At 48.1% G+C, this 24,789-nt stretch overlaps 1 protein-coding gene across 3 annotated transcripts in view; it reads left to right on the top strand.

The window, feature by feature from the left end:
• Positions 1-3,320: 3,320 nt before the first annotated feature.
• Positions 3,321-24,789, top strand: part of SLC9A7 (solute carrier family 9 member A7) — a 291,022-nt gene continuing 269,553 nt past the window's right edge. For 2 of the 3 annotated variants that reach the window (XM_063953067.1, XM_063953066.1), the window contains exon 1: positions 3,322-3,799. In XM_063953067.1, coding sequence (XP_063809137.1) covers positions 3,571-3,799 — 229 coding nt within the window. In that variant the 5' untranslated portion in view covers positions 3,322-3,570. Of the gene's footprint in view, positions 3,800-24,789 lie in introns of all 3 variants that reach the window. The other variant, XM_063953068.1, reaches the window with a different exon arrangement.

The following is a 24,789-nucleotide window of genomic DNA, read 5'->3' as shown; positions in this document are numbered from 1 at the left end:
CCGCAGGTGGAATGCTGGTGCGGATCTCTATGGTGGAAGTCTTGAGACAGGAGCTGGAACCTGGAAGACAATCACAGGAGAGAGACAAACAGGAACTAGGTTTGACAACCAAAGCACTGACGCCTTCCTTGCTCAGGCACAGTGTATTTATACCTGCAGCAAGGAAGGGATTGGCTAGGCAATTATGCAGATTAACAATACTGACAACAGATTGGTGGAAATTATCAGCTGACAGAATCCAAGATGGCTGCGCCCATGCAGACACTTGGAGGGAAGTTTGGTTTGTAATCCATGTGGTAATGAAAACAGTAATGGCGGCGCCGGCCACTGGAGACAGGAGACGCCAGGCTGACAAGTGCACATCCAACCACGCGGACACAGCGGAGGCCGCGGCTGACGTAATCGCCACTCAGACACTCTGCATGCAGAAGCTCAGGGACGGCGGCGGAGGCCGCGGGAGACGCCATGCCAGGTGTAATATGGCGTTTACTGTGACAGCGTCTCAGAGTGACAGGAGAGGATACAGGAATGTAAACATTAGGATAACAGATGGGATCCGGTCCTGGAGCGCTGAGCCAGCCTTAGGAGGCATCTGATGGGTAAGAAATGGCGTCCAGATACCCGGATCGTGACACATATATGGCACTGGGGGGGAATATATGGCACTGGGGGCATATCTGGCACTGGGGGCATATGTGGCACTGGGGGGGAATATCTGGCACTGGGGGCATATGTGGCACTGGGGGGGTATATGTGTACCTGGCACATGGGGGGGGCTATATTTGGCACTGGGGCATGTGAGTACCTGGCACCGTGGGGGAATATCTGGCACTGGGGACATATGTGGCACTGGGAGCACAGCCCTAGCAACAAGGACTACCTCCTAGCAACGAGCATGACACCCAGTGCATGAAACACCTGGCAACGAGCATGACACCCAGTGCATGAAACACCTGGCAACGAGCATGACACCCAGTGCATGAAACCCCTGGCAACGAGCATGACACCCTGAGCATGAAAACCCCTGGCACCGTGCATGGAACCAAGAGCATGAAACCCCTGGCAACGAGCATGACACCCAGTGCATGAAACCCCTGACAACGAGCAGGTAATTGAAAAGTAATTAGAAGCCTTACTGTAGGACTTAATGTGTAATGGGCATTACGGTGTGTGGCATAACGTATCACGGGCATTGTGATATGTGGTATAATGTCTCAGGGTCATTGCAGTGTGTGGCATAATGTATCACGGACATTGCGGTGTGTGTCATAATGTGTCACAGACATTGTATGTGCTATAATGTATCAGGGGCATTGCAGTGTGTAGCATAATGTATAACGGGCATTGCGATTCCTGTCATAATGTGTCACAGGCATTACGGTGTGTGGCATAATGTGTCACAGGCATTACGTTGTGTGGCATAATGTGTCGGGGGCATTACAGTGTGTGCATATTGTGTCATGTGCATTATTGTGTGCGGCATAATGTCTAAGGGCCATTGCAGTATGTGGCATAATGTATACTGGGCATTACTATAAGGAGGAAAAATGACAAATAATGTAAGGGGCATGAATCAGGATTATTTTTCTTTCCTGTGGTGGCCAACGTATGGGCGTGCAGGTTGCAAAACTGGGGTATAAGGTAGTCTTTTCCTGCAATGCCATGCCCCTTTATGCGAAACCACGCCCATTCCAACGAAACTAAGCCCCTTTTTTGCCGCGCGCGCCAAAGGCGCGCGCATATTTATCCCTTTCTTGCTCCCAATTATGGAGCATGAAGGGTGGGGGGGGGGGGGCGCCGAAGAATTTTTTGGCTTGGGGGAGAAAAATTTCTAGTTACGCCACTGTGTAGAGCGGTATCATCCTGGAGCCGGGCAGCCGCACTTCTCAGGGGGCGGGAGCCGGGGTGTCATTCAGGAGACGGGAGCCACAAGAGGACAACCACACTGTCGGAGGCAATGGAGAAGGTGCCCCCTTCATTGCTGGAGCCCGGCGGCATCCGACTCCATTGCCTCCCAGACTTCCGCCACTGGTGGTATTGCAGGACAGAAATAACCCTGTTACACAGCTACAAGCAGACAGTGAGACATACTGTATAATGAGGGCGGCAGAGCTCCTGCATGTGCTGGCTTTCAGTGTCTCCTGCTGTCGCCTCTGGTCTGCATTGTACCCTACCTAGTCTCTGAGTCAGAATCAGTGTCCGCTCCTCCTGCTCTGTGGCTGCCTGTACAGTGGCCAATGGTATAGCAGACGGAGAGAGGGGGTTGGTCAGGCGGTAACGCGCCCTTTATCTTTTCCAGCACCCGCAGCTCACGCTCCTGCATACCTCCCAACCTGACCCTCTCCAGGACTGACATAATGCTCTGCTTCTGGACTTTCCTCTTAATGTATGATTGCAATCGCCTGTGTGGAACAGGTTACTGGATAAGAAAGGTGTATCAGCACAGGTGAGGGCAATCATAAATTAAGAGGAAAGTCCAGGAACAGAACATTTTGTCCCTCCTGGAGAGGGTCATGTTGGGAGGTATGCTCCACCAGAGCCACCCTTGCTACACCCCTGAGCAGGAGCAGGCGTTAGGGACCCTAGTGCCCAGAGCTACAGTGCTGCTGGCTAGAGAGGAGGGGCCCAGACAGAGCCTGCACATGGGCCTCCTCCTCACTAGATACACCCCTCTGCACCCCATTGTTTGCACTTCCTGCAGTTATTATGTGTAGGAATACCCTATTTGAGTTATATGATAGAATTAATGAGAGTGCCCACCAACATTTAATAACGCTGCCTCCCATGGCTGGACTTTGTTTTATAATGGGGCAACACATAGTACAATAGTGGGTCAATGCAGTTGAGTATAAAGTCCTTATTGTGCAATCACATCTGCAGGTGTGTGGACAGCATTAGACTAGCCCACAGGTTCTCAAACTCGGTCCTCAGGACCCCACACAGTGCATGTTTTACAAGTCTCCTCACAGAATTACAAGTGTAATAATTAGCTCCACCTGTGGACCTTTTAAAATGTGTCAGTGAGTAATTAATACACCTGTGCACCTGCTGGGTTACCTGCAAAACATGCACTGTGTGGAGGACCGAGTTTGAGACCCACTGGACTAGCCTGCTGGGCATGGAGAACACTTCCCACTGACCACTTCACTATAAATGATTTTCTACAAGCTCCTACAACTTTTCCATAAAATATGTCGATATCACTGATGTATTTCATATAGTAAAATGAGGTATAATAATGAACGAATTCTTTAATATTAATTAGTAGAGGGCGGGTGTAATTATAAACCAAGCGTAAGGCCTTGCCCTTTTAGGGGTGTGCCTGTGGCTTGAGGAGCAGGGCAGTGCAGGAGACGCAGTGCTATTAATCGTGATGATTCTGCGCATTGGAGATCCTCCTCCTAATTCTCCTCACCGGGGGAGGGAGGAGGAAGGAGTGTGATCGCTGACTGAGTGTGTCACTGTGTCTGCTGCTGCTGCTGAGCTATAGACAGCGTGGGCTTAGCTGCAGGATCTCTGCCACCGTGCGGGCAGAAGCAGCGTATAATAAGCCCTCAGCTCTGCTCTGCCATGCACCGGCTCCTGCCTCTGCTGCTCCTATGGATCCCGCGTATACACTGCGAGGACAGCGCCATGGAGGAGATCGCTACGGAGAAAGAGGCAGAGGAGAGCCACAGGCAGGACAGTGTGAGCCTGCTGACATTCATTCTGCTGCTGACCTTAACCATCCTCACCATCTGGCTCTTCAAGCACCGGCGGGCGCGCTTCCTGCACGAGACTGGCCTGGCGATGATATACGGTGAGGCGGTGCGCTGCATGAGATGTGCCCGGCCAGGGGGTGCTTAGCTAGCCACTAGGGAATGTGTAACATATGTTCCAGAATCAGGAGTAGCCCTGTCATACTGCACATAGGTGGTTATCCTCATTGCTCTTGTAATGTACACTGTTGCTGTAACTATCATGCACAGTGGCTATGGCCGCCCTGTGACACTTCTGACGCTTCCAGAGGTGAAGATGATATACTGTGTGCTATAGGCAGTGGGGGAGTGGTGGTGGGACCTTGAGCTGGGATGCTGCTGCTATGATTATCTTGCAGTACCTCTGCTGAACCAGATAGGCAAGGCCAGACCTGCAGATATTTATCAGTTTGGCTACTTGGAAGATGCTGGTAGCTGAGACCCCACTATGATAGTGTTATTTTGTACTGGCTGTGGTGTATGTAACAATACTCAATCACAACAGATGTACACTGATTTGATGCACATGTACAGTATGTAGTGTACTCCGTTGTCTGAGGGACAGAATGACTGCTATGTTAAGGGCTTGGTTGGGCCAAATTTGGTTTTGTCACTCTGTCCGTGGGAGCAAATGGCCCTATTGACAAATCTGTTGCACGTCATTGGTTTTACAAACTGCTCCAAATACTTCTTCACTTCTTACTCCTGTTCCACTGACACTCTTTCATTAGTGGCTATTAGTTTAATATTACCAGTGTTAGAGTATTAAACGTAATATTGGCTGAGGAATTAATATTGTATAGGTCAGAATTTAATGCTCTTATTTTTCTATGAAGCGATGTGTTTACTGAGTTGTGCTTCAGACAAGTAAAGGTGGCAGTGGCCTGCCGATACGTGAGCTTTTCCTAAACGTCACAGATGTTGCTGTTTCATTACTGTGGCCTTAAATATTTATCATCTGATCCTATTTCAGCTTCTCAGTAGCTGCTTCATCCTCCCCCCCCCCACAAAAGTGACTTGCATAGAACAGCACGTTCAGAATCTAAAGGTGCATACACACGGTAAGATTCGGGCTAACCCCGATTCTCACTGTGCGATAGGGACTAGGTCGGTATCGCAAGCATATAATGACTGTGCTTGCAATACTGGCTTTGTCCGATTTTGGCTAAGTGTCAATTTTGACTTTCTTTTCTATGAGAGAGACTTCAGGCAAGTCAATTTTGACTATGTAGGCTTGCATCGGGATGCACTAACTTTTTCCTTACGATTTTGACTATATAGTTAAAATTGTAAGAGAAAAATCTCACCATGTGTACACACCTTCAGACACGTTCTGCAATATGGCCATAGCTGAAGTAGACCCTGTCACTATGTGTAATATGATTTGGGTGGATTTTGTCCACACATTGTGTAATCGGCTAAATGCTCAATTTATTTGATGGATGTTCTAACACTCAAAAAAGCTGGCATCTTAAATGTACAGGTAGCGGTGGAAACGTAGGTATAAAGTTACCAAGGTCATTGTACAATTACAAGCGGCCAATAAGGCCTGTATACACTGTCAGTGATATTACAAATGTCTGGGATTGTGCAAGAGCGAAGCTGCACCAGGAAGTCACTTAATTGGCATCTGGTTGGTGGCGGCGGTCGCATATGCTTCTCTCCGCTGTTGTCCCATTCTATAAGACAAATGCAAATAATTAAAATCTATATAAGCACGATTGATACATATGGGGATTTGACCGGTACACACAATTCGTATCTATAAACTTTTTCCAGGTACCAATACCCCCTATTTAAATGGATAAAAACTCGTCCACAAAGTCACAGCCTAATCGGCTTTAAATCTCCTGAGACCTGATATCCTTTGCCACAAGGGCTTCCAGTATTTTTAACCGGGCTGGTCTTTAAAAATTATATGCTTATAAAATCATAATGTAATCTCGTTTAGTGCTTGTATAAATGAATGGTCCAAAGCAGCAAGACCTTATACACCCTATTTGAAATGATGTATGCTGACACAGGTAGGTTAACCCTGCTGGTTCCTGATAGCAGTATGTATTTGATGCTGGTGTACCTTTCACCCTCCGTTCGCCGGATCTCCGTCTCCGTCCGGACCCCCTCCTTGGTTGTTAACCGGCCGCCGCCTCCCAGAGCCACAGTGCTTCTCCGCTCTGCTCGTGGGCTTTGGAACGCACCACTGTAGCTTCCGGTTTGGCGGTCCGCGGCTTCCGGGGGTGTGAGCGAGGTGTGTGCAGTCAGCTGCCTAAACGAGATTGTTAACGAGATTACATTATGATTTTATAAGCATATCATTTTTAAAGACCAGCCCGGTTAAAAATACTTGAAGCCCTTGTGGCAAAGGATATCGGGTCTCAGGACATTTAAAGCCGATTAGGCTGTGACTTTGTGGACGAGTTTTAATCCATTTAAATAGAGGGTATTGGTACCTGGAAAAAGTTTATAGATACGAATTGTGTGTACCGGTCAAATCCCCATATGTATCAATCGTGCTTATATAGATTTTAATTATTTGTGATGATTAAACGTGTTTTAATTTATTCAGTCTGACGTTTTCCTACATTCTTTCTTTTTTCTATCTTTCTAATTTAATGCTGCGCCAAGATCTTACATTCTAATCCATAACCAGTAAGGGTACCGGTTCGTTCTACGGCTGCACCTTTAAATTCTGAAATTCTTTCATTTTAAGGAGCTTGCGCAGATGATATTTTCTTCACTATAAGACAAATGCGTAATAGAGTCCAATCTAGGAACTGTGAAGGCCATGAGATAAAGATAACACGTCATGCTCCTCAAACCGGCCGCACATACTCTTTGAATGGAGACATTGCCGACAGGGAAAAAAGAAAATCACATGATGAATATGATCAATTGGTGCCATTACTAAGGTATTAGTGTTGGTTTCGCTTTCTAAGTGAATGACTACACCAAACAATGCCATGAAAGTGTGCCCCACAGCATACAGAACCTCCACAGCCATACATTCGCTTATCCAAGAACATGGTAAAAGATTTATCTGACCATATCCTATTCCTCCGCTGTTTGACCACATGTTCTTCTCTGTGGAGTTCTTTTGGATCAGATCCGAACTGCGCATGCGTCTGAGCCGCAATGCGTCGACGTGTCCCACAACAGCAACATGCATCGTCGCCTAGCAACTGTATGGAGCTAAAAATCTGAACGCAAGGTGATTGACAGGAAGTGGGTGTCAACTGACCGTTTTCCAGGAGTGTACGGAAAAACGCAGGCAGGCTCAGCCATTTTCAGGAAGGGTGTCTGACGTTTGCTCTGGCCCTGATCAGCAGGATTCCATCGCAGCAGTTGAGTAAGTCCTGGGCTGCGCAGAGATTGCACAAACTGTTTTTTTTGTGCAGCTCTGCTACAGATGCGAGCGCACACTTGCACAGCGCTTTTGCCCTCACCCTGTAGGCAGCGACTATCTGATCGCAGGGCAGCAAACAACGCAGCCCAGCGATCAGATCTGAATTACCCCCTAAGTTCCACATTCATTGAGGGTATCTATCGTCTCAAGAACTAAAATTTTTAGTTCACCAACCCCAAACAATTCCTACATTTGTTCAAATATCCATGGAAATGAAACCACTTTTAATTTATGTTTTGGGGCTTTTTTTTTAATTTTATTACCCTTCAAATATGTAACATTATCCTATCACTGACTCAGACTGCAGGGAGGAGGAAGGCTGACCGGGAGAAGGGATAAAGCAAGAGTACCAGCGCTATGAGCCGTTTAGCGAAAATATTGATAAGAAACAGTTGGATCAGTTAATCAGTATCTTTATTTTACTTTTTTAATATAAAATATTAAAACAATACTAAAACCATAATAGAGACTGAATAGTCGTAATAACATATGGATAAAAAATGAGGGAAACATTAATTAATCCTGAATGGCTCTGGAATGGTCAGAATAATACATTTTGCTGATGGGAACTATACCATTAATTTAAAAGATCCCGGACTTAAGTGGAAATCCGCTCCTCCTCAAATAGCAGTATAAAGCACAGTCAGCTGGTAATACCCTGAATATAACTCATCCACAGTTCCACGAAAAGATGACTCTTAATATTCGTCTGTGTAGGTAATTGAAGGGGTTTCCAAAGATTGCTGGAAGTACTCAACACAGGAGGTGGCTGCGGTTTTTTATATTTCTCTAACGTCCTAGTGGATGCTGGGAACTCCGTAAGGACCATGGGGAATAGCGGGCTCCGAAGGAGGCTGGGCACTCTAGAAAGATCTTAGACTACCTGGTGTGCACTGGCTCCTCCCACTATGACCCTCCTCCAAGCCTCAGTTAGATTTCGTGCCCGGCCGAGGTTGGATGCACACTAGGGGCTCTCCTGAGCTCTTAGAAAGTTATAGTCTTAGAATTTGTTATTTTCAGTGAGACCTGCTGGCAACAGGCTCACTGCAGCGAGGGACTAAGGGGAGAAGAAGCGAACTCGCCTGCTTGCAGCCGGATTGGGCTTCTTAGGCTACTGGACACCATTAGCTCCAGAGGGATCGACCGCAGGCCCAGCCTTGATGTTCGGTCCCGGAGCCGCGCCGCCGTCCCCCTTACAGAGCCAGAAGCAAGAAGATGGTCCGGAAAATCGGCGGCATGAAGACTCTGTCTTCACCAAGGTAGCGCACAGCACTGCAGCTGTGCGCCATTGCTCCTCTCACACACTTCACACTCCGGTCACTGAGGGTGCAGGGCGCTGGGGGGGGCGCCCTGAGGCAGCAATAAAAACACCTTGGCTGGCTAAAATACCTCAATATATGGCCCCAGGGGCTATATATGAGGTAAATACCCCTGCCAGAATTCCATAAAAAACGGGAGAATAGGCCGCGAAAAAGGGGCGGAGCCTATCTCCTCAGCACACTGGCGCCATTTTTCCCTCACAGCTCGGCTGGAAGGAAGCTCCCTGGCTCTTCCCTGCAATTCTACAGTAAGAGGGAAAAGAGAGGGGGGGGGGGCATTAAAATTGGCACTGTATACAGTATATTATATAAAAAGCAGCTATTAGGGACATAACTCAGTTAGTCCCTGTGTGTGTGTGTGTATATATATATATATATATATATATATATATATATATATATATATATATATATATATATATATATATATATATATATATATATATATATATATATATATATAGCGCTCTGGTGTGTGCTGGCATACTCTTACTCTGTCCCCCCAAAGGGCTTTTGTGGGTCCTGTCCTCGTTTAGAGCATTCCCTGTGTGTCTGCGGTGTGTCGGTACGGCTGTGTCGACATGTTGAATGAGGAGGCTTATATGGTGACAGAACAGAGGCCGATATATGTGATGTCGCCCCCTGTGGGGCCGACACCAGAGTGGATGGATAGGTGAAAGGTATTAACCGACAGTGTCAACTCCTTACATAAAAGGGTGGATGACGTAACAGCTGTGGGACAGCCGGCTTCGCAGCCCGCGCCTGCCCAGGCGTCTCAAAGGCCATCAGGGGCTCAAAAACGCCCGCTCTCTCAGATGGCAGACACAGATGTCGACACGGAGTCTGACTCCAGTGTCGACAAGGTGGAGACATATACACAATCCACTAGGAACATCCGTGACGTGATCCCGGCAATAAAAAATGTGTTATACATTTCTGACTTTAACCCAAGCACCTCTAAAAATGGGTTTTAGGTTTGGGGAGAAAAAACAGGCAGTGTTTTGTTCCCCCATCAAATGAATAAATGAAGTGTGTGAAAGTGTGGGTTCCCCCGTTAAGAAACTGGTAATTTATAAAAAGTTACTGATGGCGTACCCTTTCCCGCCAGGTGGATAAGTTACGCTGGGAGATATCCCCTAGGGTGGATAAGGCGCTCACACGTTTGTCAAAAAAGGTGACACTGCCGTCTTAGGATACGGCCACCTTAATAGGTGCCTGTTGATAAAAAACAGGAGGCTATCCTGAAGTCTGTATTTACACACTTAGGTACTAGACTGAGACCTGCAGATAGTGCTGCTGCAGCGTGGTCGGTGACCCTGTCAAACAGGGATACTAGTTGGCAAACATAAAAACATATTAAAGATGTCGTCTTATATATGGGGGATGCACAGAGGGATATTTTGCCGGCTGGCATCCAAAATAAATGTAATGTCCATTCTGTCAGGAGGGTATTAGAGACCTGTCACTGGACAGGTGATGCTGACTTAAAAAGCGCATAGAGAGCCTTATAAGGGTGAGGAATTATTTGGGGATGGTCTCTGGGACCTCGTATCCACAGCAACTGCTGGGAAGAAATAATTTTACCTCAGGTTTCCTCACAGACAAAGGTACAGTCCTTTCGGCTTCAGAAAAGCAAGCGGGTCAAATGGCGCTTCCTTTCTGTACAGAGACAAGGGGAAAAAAGCTGCACCAGTCAGCCTGTTCCCAGAATCAAGATTCTTCCCCCGCCTCCTGTGAGGCCACACCATGACGCGGGTGCTCCACAGGTGTAGCCAGGTACGGTGGGGGGCCGTCTAAAAAATTTCAGCAATTAGTGGGCTCGCTCACAGGTGGATCCCTGTTTCTTTCAAGTAGTATTTCAGGGGTACAAGCTGGAATTAGAGATGTCTCCCCCCAGCCGTTTCCTAAAATATGCCTTGCTGACAACTCCCTCAGGCAGGGAGGCTGTGCTAGAGGCAATTAATAAGCGGTATTCCCAGCAGGTAATACTCAAGGTGCCCCTACTTCAACAAGGACGGGGTTACTATTCCACACGGGTTGGGGTACCGAAACCGCATGGTTCGGTGTGACCCATTTTATATTTAAAATCCTTGAACACAAAAATTCAAGTTCAAGATGGAATCGCTCAGGGCGGTTATTCCAAGCCTGGACGAGGGGGATTACATGGTATCCTGGGACATCAAGGATGCTTACCTGCATGTCCCCATATACCATCCTCGCCAGGAGTACCTCAGATTTGTGGTACAGGATTACCATTACCAAGTCCAGACACTACCGTTTGGACTGTACATGGCACCGAGGGTGTTTTATCAAGGTAATGGCCGAGATGTTGATACTCCTTCAAAAAAAAGGGAGTTGTAATTATCCCGTACTTGGACAATCTCGTTATAAGGGCGAGGTCCAAGGAGCAGTTGGTAGTCGGGGTAGCACTATTTTGGAAAGTGCTACAACAGCATGGTTGGATTCTAAACAGTCCAAAGTCACAGCTGGTTCCTATGACACGTCTACTGTTCCTGGGGATGGTTCTGGACATAAACCAGAAATAGTGTTTCTCCCGGAGGAGAAAGCCAAGGAGTTGTCATCTCTAGTCAGAGACCTCCTGAAGCCAAAATAGGTAGCAGTGCATCATTGCACGCGAGTCCTGGGAAAAATGGTAGCTTCCTACGAAGCAATCCCATTAGGCAGGTTCCATACAAGAACTTTTCAGAGGGACCTGTTGGACAAGTGGTCCGGATCGCATCTTCCGATGCATAGGCTGATAACCCTGTCTCCAAGGACCAGGGTATCTCTACTGTGGTGGCTGCAGAGTGCCCATCTTCAAGAGGGCCGCAGTTTCGGCATACAGGACTAGGTCCTAGTGACCATGGATTCCAGCCTTTGAGGCTGGGAGGCAGTCACACAGGGAAGAAATTTCCAGGGACTTTGGTCAAGTCAGGTTATTTCCCTACACATAAATATTCTGGACCTGAGGGCCATTTACAATGCCCTGAGGCCGGCAAGGCCTCTGCTTCAAAACCAGCCGGTACTGATCCAATCGGACAACATCACGGCAGTCGCCCATGTAAACCAACAGGGCGGCACAAGAAGCAGGATGGCGATGGCAGAAGCCACAAGGATTCTCCGATAGGCGGAAAATCATGTGTTAGCACTGTCAGCGGTGTTCATTCCCGGAGTGGACAACTGGGAAGCAGATCTTCTCAACAGACACGACCTCCACCCGGGAGAATGGGGACTTCCTCCAGAAGTCTTCCAATAGGATTGTACACCATTGGGAAAGGCCACAGGTGGACATGATGGCGTCCCGCCTCAACAAAAAGCTATAAAAGATATTGCACCGGGTCAAGGGACCCTCAGGCGATAGCTATGGACGCTCTGGTAACACCGTGGGTGTACCAGTCGGTTTATGTGTTCTCCCCTCTGCCTCTCATACCAAAGGTACTGAGAATAATAAGAAGGCGAGGAGTAAGAACGATACTCGTGGATGGCCAAGAAGAGCTTGGTACCCAGAACTTCAAGAATTTATATCAGAGGACCCATGGCCTCTGCCACTCAGACAGGACCTGCGGCAGCAGGGGCCCTGTCTGTTCCAAGACTTACCGCGGCTGCGTTTGTCGGCATGGCGGTTGAACGCCGGATCCTGAAGGAAAAGGGCATTCCGGAGGAAGTCATTCCTACGCTTACTAAAGCCAGGAAAGAGGTTACAGCAACTCATTATCACCGCATATGGCGAAAATATGTTGCATGGTGTGAGGCCGAAAGGGCCCCAACAGAGGAATTTCAACTAGGTCGATTCTGCATTTCCTGCAAGCAGGAGTGACTATGGGCCTTAAATTGGGTTCCATTAAGGTACAGATCTCGGCTCTGTCGATTTTCTTTCAAAAAGAACTAGCTTCAGTACCTGAAGTTCAGACATTTATAATAGGAGTGCTGCAGAGTCAGCCCCCGTTTGTGCCTCCTGTGGCACCTTGGGATCTCAACGTGGTGTTGAGTTTCTTAAAATCACATTGGTTTGAACCACTAAAAACCGTGGATCTGAAATATCTCACGTGGAAGGTGGTTATGTTATTGGCCTTGGCTTCTGCCAGGCGAGTATCAAAGTTGGCGGCTTTGTCTTGTAAAAGCCCTTATTTGATTTTCCATATGGATAGGGCAGAATTGAGGACTCGTCCCCAGTTTCTCTCAAAGGTGGTGTCAGCGTTTCACCTGAACCAGCCTATTGTGGTGCCTAGGCTACTAGGGACTTGGAGGACTCCAAGTTGCTAGACGTTGTCAGGGCACTGAAAATATGTTTCCAGAACGGCTAGAGTCAGAAAATCTGACTCGCTGTTTATCCTATATGCACCTAACAAGCTGGGTGCTCCTGCTTCTAAGCAGACTATTGCTCGTTGGATTTGTAGTACAATTCAGCTTGCACATACTGTGGCAGGCCTGCCACAGCCAAAATCTGTCAATGCCCATTCCACAAGGAAGGTGGGCTCATCTTGGGCGGCTGCCAGAGGGGTCTCGGCTTTACAACTTTGCCGAGCAGCTACTTGGTCAGGGGCAAACACGTTTGCAAAATTCTACAAATTTGATACCCTGGCTGAGGAGGACCTGGAGTTCTCTCATTCAGTGCTGCAGAGTCATCCGCACTCTCCCGCCCGTTTGGGAGCTTTGGTATAATCCCCATGGTCCTTACGGAGTTCCCAGCATCCACTAGGACGTTAGAGAAAATAAGAATTTACTCACCGGTAATTCTATTTCTCGTAGTCCGTAGTGGATGCTGGGCGCCCATCCCAAGTGCGGTTTATCTGCAATACTTGTACATAGTTATTGTTAACTAAATCGGGTTATTGTTGAGCCATCTGTTGAGAGGCTCTATTGTTTCATACGGTTAACTGTGTTTCATATCACGAGTTGTACGGTGTGATTGGTGTGGCTGGTATGAGTCTTACCCGGGATTCAAAATCCTTCCTTATTGTGTACGCTCGTCCGGACACAGTACCTAACTGAGGCTTGGAGGAGGGTCATAGTGGGAGGAGCCAGTGCACACCAGGTAGTCTAAGATCTTTCTAGAGTGCCCAGCCTCCTTCGGAGCCCGCTATTCCCCATGGTCCTTACGGAGTTCCCAGCATCCACTACGGACTACGAGAAATAGAATTACCGGTGAGTAAATTCTTATTATTCCAATATGGAGGCAAAAGTCCTTATCCAGATCAGTCTTAAATGGTATGAAATGCAAAAGTTCCTCAGCATAGGCCTTAACGCGTTTCCCTGGACTAGGTCGTCCAGCTTCCTCAGAAGTGAGGAAGTGACCGGGAGAAGGGGCAGTAAGAGGAGGAGGCGGGTGGACCGGGAAGAGGTGGCTGGCTGGCCAGGCTGTGTGCAGTGTTATTCAGGTGACATTAAGCTGGGGAGCCTGATCAGAGCCAGGGCTTCATTGACAAACATGTTAAGTTAGAATAAGCAAGTTTTGATTTTTATTGATACCCACCAAACATATAGGTGGGAGTCATGGTTTTTCTTTTACTGTTTCAACCGTTCTTTTTTTTTTTTTTGTACCTGATCTAATAGAGTGGTGTGAGGGAACTTGAGACCAGACTTTTGGGTGCATGTCATACTTATTCATTCCTAGGGGCTGTGAAGGGCTCTCGTAGATCCATAAACCTTTTCTCTCCAAAACTCTAGCAGGCAGAGACCCACTTCTTCATTCCACATATAGGGGCACAAACAGTATTGGTGGCTATGTCTCCAAAAACCCCTGTTTTTTGGGACTAGCTGCAAATACTGTGTATCCCTGCAGATACCTGCTGCAATCCTCCATTGCCACCGGCATCTCCCATAAGTTTCTATGGGGAATGTGATGCTGCCTGATGTGTCAATAACCCGATATTGGCCCCGCAGCTACTGCAATAGTGTTCACTCTAGGCTGTTTTAGGAGGGCGCCGCACCCTGCCCGATATTTTTATTTATTTTTTAAAGTCAAAATCCGCCCTGCCTTTTTTGCGGCGCCCTACTAGAACAGCCCCCCGCTTCCTGCCCTCCCAGCATGTAAAGATGCCGTGCGCATGCGCACTGCCTCCATTCACGCTATGGGAGAGAGCTGGGGGAAGCCCGACGGAGGTGACGTCGACGGCCACAGATGCCCCCTATAGCAACTACTGTGGGCCGCACCGCCCACTAAAATTACGTTGGCGTGGCCACGCCCCCGCCATTGTGCCCCTGGAGTCCACAGCCCTGCCCCATATTAATTCTAGAAGGAACACTACTGCAATCCTGATTGTGGTAGCCCGTTGCTGCCTATGAACTTTGTTGGATGTAGTTTCGGCAGGGTTCCCCAGGTACCCTTCGGCGGAAGTGAGGCCTGGATGCGCACTCTGTACATCGTAAGGACAGACTCTGTTTGGAGCCCCTTTCCCTGCCTGTGCTTTGTGATAAATTCACCCGAAGTAATCGCGTTCTGCAATGCGGTCACTGCAATGCGGACCAATGAGGCGAAGATGAAGCTCCAGGCCTGCTTTGACTGCACGGAATGGGGGGTCTTTGAAGCCTCGGCAACTGACCTGAATGACTTGACAGACACTGTCACATCCTCATCAGCTACTGTGAGGACATGTGTGTACTTACCAAGACTTACTGCATTTACAACAACAACAAGCCCTGGTTCAATGCCCAGCTCAGGCAACTTCGTCGAGCCAAAGAGGAGGCCTATAGCAGCGGTGACAGAGAACTATACAACCGTACTAGGAACTCTGTGACTAAAGGAATCAGGCTAGCAAAAAAGCGGTTCTCGGACAAGCTGACAAACGATCTCTCCACCAATGACCCCGTATCTGTATGGAAAGGAATGCAATCCATAACCAACTATAGGAAAACATCAAAGTCCACCGCCATGCACCAAGACCTTGCAGATGAACTGAACCACTTTTATTGCAGGTTCGCAAAAGAAGCCCCCTGCAACCCAAACAATCACCTCTACGATGCCCCGAACACCGACTGCCAACCCCAGGCACTGCAAGTCACCCAAGAAGAGGTGGAGGCATTGTTCAAAAGGGCCAAAACCAGGAAAGCTCCGGGTCCTGACGGAGTCGCCATCTGCCCTAAGAGCATGTGCGGGTCAGCTCGCCCCCATATTCGCCAAGATCTTCAATAAATCGCTGGAGCTACAGAAAGTACCTTCCTGCCTCAAAAGGTCTACTATAGTCCCGGTCCTCAAGAAACCCACTATCACGAACCTGAACGACTACAGGCCGATAGCACTGACGTCTGTGGTCATGAAAACGTTCGAGCGTCTGGTTTTGAATCGCCTGAAAACTGTGACTGGCCCCCAATTGGACCCCCTGCTGTTCGCCTATCGCTCGAATCGGTGTGTCGAGGATGCAGTCAACCTGGGCCTGCACTACATTCTACAGCACCTAGACATTCCCGGTACCTACGCGAGGGTCCTGTTTGTCGATTTCAGCTCGGCCTTCAATACAATCGTCCCCAGCATCCTCCACCCCAAATTACTTCGCCAAGGGGTCCCAGAAGCTACCTGTTCCTGGATAATAGACTTCTTGACAGATAGGACACAGGTGGTGAAAGCGGGGGAATTCACCTCTCAAGCGCGGCCCATTAGTACAAAGGCCGCTCAGGGCTGTGTCCTCTCACCCCTGCTCTTCTCCCTGTACACAAATGACTGTACCTCAGAGGCGCAATCAGTAAGGATCATCAAATTCGCCGATGACGCCACCGTCATCTGCCTCATCAAGGATGGGGACGAATCGGCCTATAGACGGGAAGTAGACCGACTGGCCCAGTGGTGCATCCACAACAACCTTGAGCTCAACCCCCTCAAAACTGTCGAGATGATAGTGGACTTCAGGAAGAAGTCATCTAGTGCACCTCCGCTAACGATTGCTGACAGTGTGGTATCGCTAGTGGACTCCTTCAAGTTTCTAGGGACCACAATCTCCAGGGACCTTAAATGGGGGTCCAATGCTGACGCCACTGTTGGGAAAGCGCAGCAGAGGTTGTTCTTCCTCAGGCAACTAAGGAAGTTCAACATCCCACAGAAGCTTCTGCTCCTCTTCTACTCCGCGATTGTGGAGTCGGTACTGTGCTCCTCGATACTCGTATGGTACAGCTCCGCCAGCGCGAGGGACAGATGCAGGCTCCAAAAGGTGGTCAGAACCGCAGAGAAGATCATCGGGGCCGACCTTCCCTCAGTCCAGGACCTGTACTTGTCCAGAGCTAAAAAGCGGGCAATGAAGATAGTAAAAGACCAGCTACACCCCGGCCACAAGTATACCTGGCCAATAAAGCTGATTCTGATACAATGGCCCCTTAATGAGCTTAAGTTACTATGCTAATACTTTTCAGGGGAGAGGAGCAGGAGAACTAATATCAAACATAACCCATTCCAGGGGCTGTGCTTTATTGCTGTTCACTATATTATGATGTTCACTGTGATGCCCTCTGTTTTAAATGGGTTCACTGCTGTTCTCTGTATTGTGTGGCAGTCACTGATTATCTTGTTATTGTATGGCAGTCGGTGTGATGCTCTCTGTATTGTATCACTGGGATGCTCTGTGTTGTGTGAGGTAGTTTAGTACGGGTTCGGGCCGTGTTACCGGCAGCTGGGATCCCGGCAGACAGCATCCCGACACCGGAAAATGCCGTTGGTGGGGGCAAGCACAACGAAGGCGCTCGCCGTTCTGCGGCCTCAGTGGTGAGCTGCACCCGCCACAAGATCTATTCCCACTCTGTGGGTGTCGCGGTAATAGTCCCTGCTAGTCAGCATGCCGACTGTAGGGGTTTTCAGGGTTCGGGATGTAGTGGTCTGTATTGTGACCGGCGGTCTCCTGAGCTCCGGTCACATAACTACATCCCTTTTAGTACAGGCAGGGTTGCTTTCCTTTAAGTTCTGAGATGGGGGATGTGCACTAAATAGAGTCTTTGCCCCAGATGACAGCCTAGCTTCATCTCTGATTTCTTGTCCATTTTGTCTTGCACCTTGAATTAAATGCACAGGTATGACCGTATTGCAGTATGACTTTGTACTGTAGCCGATTGCTGATTATGTTTTCCTCTGAGTTCTATCCTGATATCACCACTGACTCTATTGCAAATCGTTAGCAAGCTGAGCTGTTCTGGTAACTGAAGCTCCGGCCCAGCATGCCTCATCCAATCATCCTTCTTCAAAATTCTGAAAATTCCTGCAGCCATAATTAAAGGGCACCCACAGAAGTCTAACATGTTATACATGACCGTGCACAATGTTATTCACTAAACACGAGTCACAGCGGTGTGAAATCCTTACTGTCAATATGTTTGGTATACAGTACCTCTGTTGCCCAGAATTTTTTTTTCTTTCAATCCACTACCTGTAGAGTACAATTTATTTTAATAAAGGAAGCATATAATTTTTTTTTTGATCCAGTATTAAAGTGGATAAAAGACAGACTGGTTACATAGGGATTTGGCTTCATTTTGTAAAATAAAAAAACAATAATTATGCCCTGTGCTGTTAAATCGATAAGGCCACTGTAGTATTTTGTCTGCATAAAACATCATACATGTGTATTTATACAGGTGACGGTGCTGTAAAGTGACTTCTAACATCCTTATTATATAGTAAGATGGCAAATTATTTTGAACCACGTATTTCAATATCTGGAGAGGTTTCTTATCTGAGCTGATCCTCCGGTGATCCATGTGTGTGCTCTTTCCTTTCTCTCCCAAAACACGTGTGACATCACAGCTCAACAGATAAAATTTTTTTTTTTTTATTTGTTCTTCTGTCTTAAAATATTTGATGTTGGAATTCTCTTTAGTGCTAAGCTTTTAGGAGCTTGGTAACCGGCAATTTTGTAGTCCCCGTAGAGACCTTGGGTAACTGCTATTGCAATTGAAAATAGAAGGACCACCGCAGATATCTGCTGCAATACCCTCTAAAAACACTTGTGGAATATTTAATGTGATAATGCTCAGTGATGTTTTAAGAGTATTTTACGCTACAGCTCTTTAAAAAGCAAAATATGGTGCTTTTGGGTATATGGAAGGGCAGTAACAGGTTTATTGGCACCCTAAGCAAAATTTTAGCCTACCAACCCTCCTCCCCCAAATAGCCCACTTTCCTGCTCCTTACATAAATCTGACGTTACAGGATGTCTCATTCAAAGCTGTCGAGACTCTTCTGCAAGATTGGTTGATGTGGATGGAGGGAAACACTGTTTGGACTAGCACTTTGCAGGTCAGTCAGGGCCATTCTGCACATGCGTGATCTGATACTGGGGCTGATTCAGAGATGTACGTAAACCTAATGGTTTACATATCTCTGATAGCGGAGTGCCTGCGCATGTGCAGAACAGGTTCTGCGTGGCGGCACCGCAGTGCTACCTGACCCGTAGCCTGATTTATAGGTTTGAGGGTAGGGGTTGGGCGGAGCTGGGCAGCTTTCCTGACAATGGTGGTGTGTTGTGCCCATTTTCTGGGAGTGGAAAGACCAGGGTCTGCATCTTCAGAGGCAGATTTCCTAGCCTCAGACGTGTGACAGTCCTGCCATCCTGTGTAACCTGAGGGTTCACGCAGCATCGGATCACTGAAACATGCAGGAGGCATCTATTAACTCATTTCTCTATCGTCCTAAGTGGATGCTGGGGTTCCTGAAAGGACCATGGGGAATAGCGGCTCCGCAGGAGACAGGGCACAAAAAAGTAAAGCTTTACTAGGTCAGGTGGTGTGCACTGGCTCCTCCCCCCATGACCCCCCTCCAGACTCCAGTTAGATTTTGTGCCCGAACGAGAAGGGTGCAATCTAGGTGGCTCTCCTAAAGAGCTGCTTAGAGAAAGTTTAGTTTAGGTTTTTTTCTTTACAGTGAGTCCTGCTGGCAACAGGATCACTGCAACGTGGGACTTAGGGGGAAAGTAGTAAACTCACCTGCATGCAGAGTGGATTTGCTGCTTGGCTACTGGACACCATTAGCTCCAGAGGGATCGAACACAGGCCCAGCCGTGGAGTCCGGTCCCGGAGCCGCGCCGCCGACCCCCTTGCAGATGCTGAAGCCTGAAGAGGTCCGGAAACCGGCGGCTGAAGACTCCTCAGTCTTCATAAGGTAGCGCACAGCACTGCAGCTGTGCGCCATTTTCCTCTCAGCACACTTCACTGGGCAGTCACTGAGGGTGCAGAGCGCTGGGGGGGGGGCGCTCTGAGAGGCAAATATAAACCTTATACAAGGCTAAAAATACCTCACATATAGCCCATAGGGGCTATATGGAGATATTTAACCCCTGCCTGACTGGAAAAATAGCGGGAGAAGAACCCGCCGAAAAAGGGGCGGGGCCTATCTCCTCAGCACACGGCGCCATTTTCTGTCACAGCTCCGCTGGTCAGAACGGCTCCCAGGTCTCTCCCCTGCACTGCACTACAGAAACAGGGTAAAACAGAGAGGGGGGGCACATTAATGGCTATATATATATATATTAAAGCAGCTATAAGGGAGCACTTAATATAAGGATATCCCTTGTATATATAGCGCTTTGTGGTGTGTGCTGGCAGACTCTCCCTCTGTCTCCCCAAAAGGGCTAGTGGGTCCTGTCTTCATTAGAGCATTCCCTGTGAGTTTGCGGTGTGTGTCGGTACGTGGTGTCGACATGTATGAGGACGATATTGGTGTGGAGGCGGAGCAATTGCCAAATATGCAGATGTCACCCCCCAGGGGGTCGACACCAGAATGGATGCCTTTATTTGTGGAATTACGTGATGGTTTATCTTCCCTTAAACAGTCAGTTGAGGACATGAGGCGGCCGGACAATCAATTAATGCCTGTCCAGGCGCCTCAAACACCGTCAGGGGCTGTAAAACGCCCTTTGCCTCAGTCGGTCGACACAGACCCAGACACGGGCACTGATTCCAGTGACGACGGTAGAAATTCAAACGTATTTTCCAGTAGGGCCACACGTTATATGATTTTGGCAATGAAGGAGACGTTACATTTAGCTGATACTACAGATACCGTAAAACAGGGTATTATGTATGGTGTGAAAAAACTACAAACAGTTTTTCCTGAATCAGAAGAATTAAATGACGTGTGTGATGAAGCGTGGGTTGCTCCTGATAAAAAGTTGATAATTTCAAAAAAGTTATTGGCATTATACCCTTTCCCGCCAGAGGTTAGGGCGCGCTGGGAAACACCCCCTAAGGTGGACAAGGCGCTCACACGCTTATCCAAACAAGTGGCGTTACCCTCTCCTGAGACGGCCGCACTTAAGGATCCATCAGATAGAAAGATGGAAGTTATTCAAAAGAATATATACACACATGCAGGTGTTATACTACGACCAGCTATAGCAACTGCCTGGATGTGCAGTGCTGGAGTAGTTTGGTCAGAATCCCTGATTGAAAATATTGATACCCTAGATAGGGACAATGTTTTACTGTCGTTAGAACAAATAAAGGATGCATTTATCTATATGCGTGATGCACAGAGGGATATTTGCACACTGGCATCTCGGGTGAGTGCTATGTCCATTTCAGCCAGAAGAGCCTTATGGACACGACAGTGGACAGGCGATGCGGATTCAAAACGTCACATGGAGGTTTTGCCGTATAAAGGGGAGGAGTTATTTGGAGTTGGTCTATCAGACTTGGTGGCCACGGCTACTGCCGGGAAATCCACTTTTTTACCTCAAGTCACTCCCCAACAGAGAAAGGCACCGACCTTTCAACCGCAGCCTTTTCGCTCCTACAAAAATAAGAGAGCAAAGGGCTTGTCGTACCTGCCACGAGGCAGAGGAAGAGGGAAGAGACACCAACAGGCAGCTCCTTCCCAGGAACAGAAGCCCTCCCCGGCTCCTGCAAAAACCTCAGCATGACGCTGGGGCCTCTCAAGCGGACTCGGGGACAGTGGGGGGCCGTCTCAAAAATTACAGCGCGCAGTGGGCTCACTCGCAGGTAGACCCCTGGATCCTGCAGATAATATCTCAGGGGTACAGGTTGGAATTAGAGACGGATCCTCCTCATCGTTTCCTGAAGTCTGCCTTACCAACCGTCTCTTCCGAAAGGGAGAGGGTGTTGGAAGCCATTCACAAGCTGTACGCTCAGCAGGTGATAGTCAAAGTACCCCTATTACAACAAGGAAAGGGGTATTATTCCACTCTCTATTTGTGGTACCGAAGCCGGATGGCTCGGTAAGGCCTATTCTAAATCTGAAGTCCTTGAACCTCTACATAAAAAAGTTCAAGTTCAAGATGGAGTCACTCAGAGCAGTGATAGCGAACCTGGAAGAAGGGGACTTTATGGTATCCTTGGACATCAAGGATGCGTATCTACACGTTCCGATTTACCCCGCACACCAGGGGTACCTCAGGTTCATTGTTCAAAACTGTCACTATCAGTTTCAGACGCTGCCGTTCGGATTGTCCACGGCGCCTCGGGTCTTTACCAAGGTAATGGCCGAGATGATGATTCTTCTTCGAAGAAAAGGCGTATTAGTTATCCCATACTTGGACGATCTCCTAATAAGGGCAAGGTCCAGAGAACAGCTGGAGACAGCTTTAGCACTATCTCAAGAGGTGCTAAGACAACACGGGTGGATTCTGAATATTCCAAAATCCCATTTAATCCCGACAACTCGTCTGCTGTTCCTAGGAATGATTCTGGACACGGTTCAGAAAAAGGTTTTCCTTCCAGAGGAAAAAGCCAAGGAGTTATCCGATCTGGTCAGGAACCTCCTAAAACCAGGAAAAGTGTCAGTACATCAATGCACAAGAGTCCTGGGAAAAATGGTGGCTTCTTACGAAGCAATTCCATTCGGCAGATTCCATGCAAGAATATTCCAAAGGGATCTGTTGGACAAATGGTCAGGGTCGCATCTGCAGATGCACCTGCGAATAACCCTGTCACCAAAGACAAGGGTGTCACTTCTGTGGTGGTTGCAGAAGGCTCACCTATTAGAAGGCCGCAGATTCGGCATTCAGGATTGGATCCTGGTGACCACGGACGCCAGCCTGAGAGGCTGGGGAGCAGTCACACAAGGAAGAAACTTCCAGGGAGTATGGACGAGTCTGGAAAAGTCTCTTCACATAAACATTCTGGAACTAAGAGCAATCTACAATGCTCTAAGCCAGGCGGAACTTCTCCTGCAAGGAAAGCCGGTGTTGATTCAGTCGGACAACATCACGGCGGTCGCCCATGTAAACAGGCAGGGCGGCACAAGAAGCAGGAGTGCAATGGCAGAAGCTGCCAAGATTCTTCGCTGGGCGGAGAATCACGTGATAGCACTGTCAGCAGTGTTCATCCCGGGCGTGGACAACTGGGAAGCAGACTTCCTCAGCAGACACGATCTTCATCCGGGAGAGTGGGGTCTACATCCAGAAGTCTTCAACATGTTAATAGACCGTTGGGAAAGACCAATTGTAGACATGATGGCGTCTCGCCTCAACAAGAAACTGGACAAATATTGCGCCAGGTCAAGAGATCCACAGGCAATAGCTGTGGACGCACTGGTAACTCCTTGGGTGTACCAGTCAGTGTATGTGTTTCCTCCTCTGCCGCTCATACCAAAGGTATTGAAGATCATACGGCAAAGAAGAGTAAGAACAATACTAGTGGTTCCGGATTGGCCGAGAAGGACTTGGTATCCGGAACTTCAAGAGATGCTCACGGACGAACCGTGGCCTCTACCTCTGAGAAGGGACCTGCTACAGCAGGGTCCCTGTCTTTTTCAAGACTTACCGCGGCTGCGTTTGACGGCATGGCGGTTGAACGCCAGATCCTAAAAGGGAAAGGCATTCCAGAAGAAGTCATTCCTACCTTGATTAAGGCACGGAAGGAAGTCACCGTGAAACATTATCACCGCAATTGGCGAAAATATGTAGCGTGGTGCGAGGATCGGAGGGTTCCGACGGAGGAATTCCAACTGGGTCGTTTCCTACATTTCCTGCAATCAGGATTATCTATGGGTCTCAAATTGGGATCCATTAAGGTTCAAATTTCGGCCCTGTCAATATTCTTCCAAAAAGAATTGGCCTCTGTCCCTGAGGTCCAGACTTTTGTCAAGGGAGTACTGCATATACAGCCTCCTGTGGTGCCTCCGGTGGCACCGTGGGATCTAAATGAAGTTTTAGATTTCCTCAAATCCCATTGGTTTGAACCATTGCAAAAGGTGGATTTGAAATATCTCACATTGAAAGTGACTATGTTACTAGCCCTGGCCTCTGCCAGGAGAGTATCTGAATTGGCGGCTTTATCTTATAAAAGTCCTTATCTAATCTTCCATTCGGATAGGGCAGAACTGCGGACTCGTCCGCATTTTCTCCCTAAAGTGGTATCAGCATTTCATCTGAACCAACCTATTGTGGTGCCTGCGGCCACTAGCGACTTGGAGGACTCCAAGTTGTTGGACGTTGTCAGAGCCTTAAAAATATACATTGCAAGGACGGCTGGAGTCAGAAAATCTGACTCGCTGTTTATATTGTATGCACCCAACAAGTTGGGCGCACCTGCTTCTAAGCAGTCGATTGCTCGTTGGATTTGTAACACAATTCAACTTGCACATTCTGTGGCAGGCCTGCCACAGCCTAAAACTGTAAAAGCCCACTCCACAAGGAAGGTGGGCTCATCTTGGGCGGCTGCCCGAGGGGTCTCGGCATTACAACTCTGCCGAGCAGCTACGTGGTCGGGGGAGAACACGTTTGTAAAATTTTACAAATTTGATACCCTGGCAAAGGAGGACCTGGAGTTCTCTCATTCGGTGCTGCAGAGTCATCCGCACTCTCCCGCCCGTTTGGGAGCTTTGGTATAATCCCCATGGTCCTTTCAGGAACCCCAGCATCCACTTAGGACGATAGAGAAAATAAGAATTTACTTACCGATAATTCTATTTCTCGGAGTCCGTAGTGGATGCTGGGCGCCCATCCCAAGTGCGGATTATCTGCAATACTTGTACATAGTTATTGTTAACTAATTCGGGTTATTGTTAAGGAGCCATCTTTAAGAGGCCCTTTCTGTTGTCATACTGTTAACTGGGTTTAGATCACAAGTTGTACGGTGTGATTGGTGTGGCTGGTATGAGTCTTACCCGGGATTCAAAATGCCTCCCTTATTGTGTATGCTCGTCCGGGCACAGTACCTAACTGGAGTCTGGAGGGGGGTCATGGGGGGAGGAGCCAGTGCACACCACCTGACCTAGTAAAGCTTTACTTTTTTGTGCCCTGTCTCCTGCGGAGCCGCTATTCCCCATGGTCCTTTCAGGAACCCCAGCATCCACTACGGACTCCGAGAAATAGAATTATCGGTAAGTAAATTCTTATTTTTTCATGCATACTTTCATACAGCTGCGGACTCTTCATGTTCCCGGCTCATCGGAGCT

Source organism: Pseudophryne corroboree, chromosome 2 (assembly GCF_028390025.1).
Source record: "Pseudophryne corroboree isolate aPseCor3 chromosome 2, aPseCor3.hap2, whole genome shotgun sequence".
Classification (NCBI taxonomy): domain Eukaryota; kingdom Metazoa; phylum Chordata; class Amphibia; order Anura; family Myobatrachidae; genus Pseudophryne; species Pseudophryne corroboree.
This window is presented reverse-complemented; position numbering and strand designations above follow the sequence as displayed.